General features: G+C 39.9%; 1 protein-coding gene across 3 annotated transcripts; it reads left to right on the top strand.

Annotated features, from left to right (window-relative positions):
• Nucleotides 1-2,279: 2,279 nt before the first annotated feature.
• LOC135201020 (uncharacterized) lies at nt 2,280-4,412 on the top strand. Of its 3 annotated transcripts, XM_064229852.1 has the most exons (9): nt 2,286-2,490; nt 2,639-2,803; nt 2,938-3,012; nt 3,146-3,237; nt 3,364-3,459; nt 3,571-3,639; nt 3,741-3,880; nt 4,031-4,113; nt 4,241-4,412. In XM_064229852.1, exons 1-5 carry the CDS (start codon nt 2,367-2,369, stop codon nt 3,451-3,453), a joined length of 546 nt encoding a protein of 181 aa, XP_064085922.1. In that variant the 5' UTR covers nt 2,286-2,366; the 3' UTR covers nt 3,454-3,459; nt 3,571-3,639; nt 3,741-3,880; nt 4,031-4,113; nt 4,241-4,412. The 3 variants fall into 3 exon arrangements, with proteins under 3 accessions (XP_064085921.1, XP_064085920.1, XP_064085922.1); XM_064229850.1 differs by having other exon boundaries at nt 2,282-2,490; nt 3,146-3,459; XM_064229851.1 differs by lacking the exons at nt 3,741-3,880; nt 4,031-4,113; nt 4,241-4,412 and having other exon boundaries at nt 2,280-2,490; nt 3,146-3,459; nt 3,571-3,658.
• Nucleotides 4,413-4,936: the final 524 nt, after the last annotated feature.

Raw genomic sequence — 4,936 nt, 5'->3', positions numbered from 1 at the left:
TATATATATATATAATATATATATATTATATATATATATATATATATATATATACTATATACATACAGGCGGTCCCCGGCTTACGACGGTTCCGGCTTACGACGTTCCGAGGTTACGACGCTTTTTCTTAAATATTCAATGGAAATTCCGTCCTGGGTTACGACGCTTGTTCCGAAGGTTACGACGCTGACGCTTCCGACGCTCCGAGTTAACGACGCTTTAAAAACGCATGCTATGATAAAAAATCCTTTATAGTTAGCACAGTACTAATAAAAATATGTTTTTGGTTACATTACAACAAAAATTTTGAGGTTATGATGATTTTTGACACTTTTTTTTTTCGTTATTTTTTGAATTTTTTTACTGACGCCGCATAGCGGAACTAGTTTGCGGGGAAGGAATACACTATTTCCCTTTTTGGGATGCGCAGTTTAAAACAGTCCAAAAGCGCAATATAATGAAAAATCATTGCTTGTTTCCAGTACATAATTAAAAAAACTAAGTTTCTGGTTAGATTACAACACAAATGCAAGGTTACGACGTTTTGTTATGCTTTTTAACGATACCTCATATGCAGAACTAGTTTTTGAGCGGAGGTGCATAAATTAATTAACGCTATTAACTGTATGGTAAATTGACCGAACAACGACCTCGGACGGTCGAGGACGCCAAGCGTACAATACGAAAGGACGCCACTTCAATCGCGTGCCTGCCTGCATTCCACTAGGTTGTGTGCTGAGACGTTTGCTGAAATTCCTTGCCATTTTCGCTAATTTACAATGGCTCCTAAACGCCAAAGTACTTCCTCCGATGATAGTTCATCCAAGAAGAGGAAGGTCATCACGATGGAGGTCAAATATGACGTGATAAGCGTTCGGAGAAGGGAGAAACTAACACCGAAATAGGCCGTTCTTTAGGCTTGAGCAGGACCACGGTGGTAACCATTGTGAAGGATAAGGAACGTATTCTGAAGCACGTTAAGGATGCTGCACCGATGAAGTCAACGGTGATAAACGAGAAGCAACGTAGCCAGAGCATTGTTGAAATGGAGAAATTGCTCATGATCTGGCTGGGTAGGACCAGAACCCATGCGACGTGTTCCGGTGAGCTTAAGTGTGATCCAGGAGAAGGCTAGAGCGCTGCATGAGGCAGTAGTGAAAAAGTTTGGCGAAGGCAGTGCTGGTGGTGAATTTTCCGCGAGTAGAGGTTGGTTTTAACCGTTTTAAGGCTCGTGCAAATTTGCATAATGTGAAGCTGCAAGGTGAAGCTGCTAGTGCTGATAGCGAAGCAGCAGAAAGTTTTCCAGCTGGTTTTGGCTGAGATAATTAAGGATGGTGGTTTACACGGCTGACCAAGTCTTTAATGTGGATGAGACTGGATTATTTTGGAAAAGAATGCCAAATCGAACGTACCTTTCCAAGGAGGAGAAGTCAGCACCTGGCCATAAAGCTGGAAAGGAGCGACTGACTTTGCTGTTTGGGGGGGCCAATGCAAGTGGTGATTTGAAACTGAAGCCCTTGCTGGTGTAATTGGCCGAGAATCCCAGGGGCTTTTCAATGGGCATTTTTTCCAAGAGTCCCACCCTCCCGTGAATTTGGAAATCTAACAAGAAGGCGTGGGTTACCTTAATGGTCTTCGAAGACTGGTTCAATGACCATTTCGTGCCAGCAGTGGAGCGGTATTTGACTTCGAAGGGTCTGCCTTTTAAGGCCCTCTTAGTCTTGGACAATGCCCCTGGTCACTTCAAATTTGAGCGACATGCATCCTAATGTGAAGGTGGTGTACCTCCCCACCCAATACCACATCGCTGATACAGCAATGGACCAGGGAGTAATAGCAATTTCAAGGCTTACTACCTTAGAAGGACCATACGTGTTGCTTTGAGGGCCATAGAAGCTAACAAGGAGTTGACACTGAAGCAATTCTGGAAGGGCTACAACATTGCAGATGCAGTGAAGAACATGCAAGTGCTTGGGACGAGGTGAAGACGACCACTTTAAATGGGGCCTGGAGGAAACTGTGTTCCCACAGTTTGTGCACAGTTTTGAAGGCTTTGACCAGGCAGAAGACGTCGAGACTGTGACGAGGAAGATCGTAGGGCTAAGCAAGAGGCCTGCAACTAGATCTTGAACCTGATGATGTAACAGAGCTGCTGGCTTCCCATGGAGAGGAATTGTCTGCAGAGGACTTACTAGAACTTGAACAACAAATGATTGGAAGGAAGGAGGCGGCACCAGAGCCAAAACCCAGGTCATTAACTGTGAAAGGCTTGTCCAGAGGGTTTTACTCATCTGGAGAGAGCCTTGGCTTCTTTTGAGGCAGAAGACCCTAACGTTTCTAGGTTTGACAAAATCAAGAGAGGAATCATGGATTTGGTGACTTTCTACAAGGAGACCCTGAAGGAGAAGCAGACGAAGAGAAGTGTGCAGTCCAGGCTTGACACTTTCTTTCACAAGTCTCCAGTACCACCACCTCCCACTCCTAGTCCTGGTAAGGAATTCTGAACCTGTTTTACTAATTTATCGTGTTTACATAGTGTACATATTAAAATGTGTTAATTTTTTTAATGTAACAACTACTAATGTAAGAGTATAAATTGTAACTTCATTAATTTTCATCATTTGTAATTTTATTGCAGAAGTGGTGACAGTTCCAGATCCCCCTGTACTACCTGTGACAGTTCCAGATCTCCCTGTACTACCTGTGACAGTTCCAGATCTCCCTGTACTACCTGTGACAGTTCCAGATCCCCCTGTACCTGGACCCTCTGTATCAGCCCGCCCACCTGCACGTGTACAACCAGGTAAGCAATTTCATTTTTCTCATTTTCATGTTGGAAATTGTTTACACCCTACATACATTCGTACACTAACTTACATAGTGGTACAATGTGTTTGATGTTGCATAACCTTATTATTATTTTTTTTTCCATTTCAGACCCCTTTGATAGTGACAGTGACCCAGATGACCCTGAGCCTTTCCATGGTTTTGATGCCTCGCCCTATACATCAGGTAAGGAATCCTTAACAAATTTGTATAAAATGTTTTATAAATTGCTAATAGAAATTTTATTAAAAGTGTACATATGCTACAATTACATACATCCACCTTATAATATATTTATGTACCCTATCATTCTTTCCAGATGTAGATGTTCCCTCATCAGTTGATACAAGTATCACCTCCCCAGAGCCCAAATCAGTTGATACGAGTAGATCACCTCTCCCATTCCTTCAGGTAAAAGAATTCTTCATTTTTTATATTGAACATACGTATTACACACTACATATGTCAAACAGTAATAACATGTGCAGTAGTTACAGTAGTAGTAACTATCATTTTATATATTTTTTATCATTCCAGACTCCCAAGCACCTGCCCATCCCACTCCATAGCCCAGCCACCCACTCTCATGTACCATATGACCATCCCAGTAAGCAAGCCAACCACTAGAATTTGGTAAGGACAGTTTTTTTTATTAATGTTTTAATATTACATATGTAATAACCATGTTATGTATGTAACATACATACTATAATCATATGTACTACTATTACATTATCATTCCAGACTGGCATGCACCTGTGACTTACATAAACCAGACCTCTACATAGCCTACATGTCTTCATTTTGCTGGAGGTAAGGAATTCTCAGTTGTGTTTAATGTTTGCATACGTACAATAAATTTTGTACACCTAAGTGGTTACATACTGTCCTTTAATATTAATTCTTCATTCCAGACTGCCCATCATCCTAGCCTGTTATCTGTGATAAAGCACACTGAAGTTAGGTTTGGAATGCATCCTTATCATGAATGCTCTACACCTCCACCTCCATCTCCCACAACCTAGGTAACAGCTTTGAGACTCACTAAAAGTTGGTAAGTTATGTAAGGAATTTCTAAATTAAGTTTTATACTACATGTTATATGTGATACTTAAAACCACTGTTTATGTGCATATTACTGTATGTTTAACTTACTATGCATAGAGTACTTACTGACATACTAATTATTTTTTGTACATTCCAGAACCCCCTGAATGATGTAGGCTATGGGGCCACATAAGACTTTGTCCATCCAGGGTTACATTGAAAGTCTACTTTAAACTAAAGGTAAGGAATTAATTAACATACATTAACTCTTTTAGTACTCTTGATATATCTACAGTAATTAACATATGCATTCACAACTTTCTGTAGTGTATATTTTGTACACTAATTTGTTACTTTTTCCTTCCAGAACCAACATTTTTCACACAACTCCAGGTTGTTACTACAAGTGTCATCAAGGGATAACTACTACAAGTAGAAGCACCATTTTTGGATGGAAAAAACCCTTCAGGAAAGTATACGTATCACATGTAACATGTAGTGTAACAAAGTATGAACAGTAAGGTTTTTACATACAGTAGTACATATTACATACGTACATAACTTTTTTTTACAGGAATTTCCAACCAAGTTTGATTATGTACATATGTACATGTTATAAACCACTGTACGTATGGTTACTGTATGTAACTTACTAAACATACATAACATGACTTAACTTTGATACTTTTTTGGTACATTCCAGAAAACCAGGACCCCCTCCATGATGCAGGCTATGGGGCCACATAAAACTTTGTCCAGGGTTACTACATAACATAGAACGACAACTGTAAACTACTAGTACTACTGTACTAAAGGTAAGGAATTATACATAGTACATATAGTAAACATACATTAAGTGACCAAGATCTCTCACATGGGATAAGTGATCAAGGTCCCTCATGGAATTACATACATACTGTACATCCCTGCTGAACAGGGGTGTAGACCAATCATTTACAATATTAAACCACTGGTATGGTGCATATTACACTGTTTATGTTAAACTTACTATGCATAGAGTACTTACTGACAAAATTATCTTTTGTACATTCCAGAACCCCCT

The sequence above is a fragment of the Macrobrachium nipponense genome, chromosome 27 (assembly GCF_015104395.2).
Source record: "Macrobrachium nipponense isolate FS-2020 chromosome 27, ASM1510439v2, whole genome shotgun sequence".
In the NCBI taxonomy this organism is placed as follows: domain Eukaryota; kingdom Metazoa; phylum Arthropoda; class Malacostraca; order Decapoda; family Palaemonidae; genus Macrobrachium; species Macrobrachium nipponense.
This window is presented reverse-complemented; position numbering and strand designations above follow the sequence as displayed.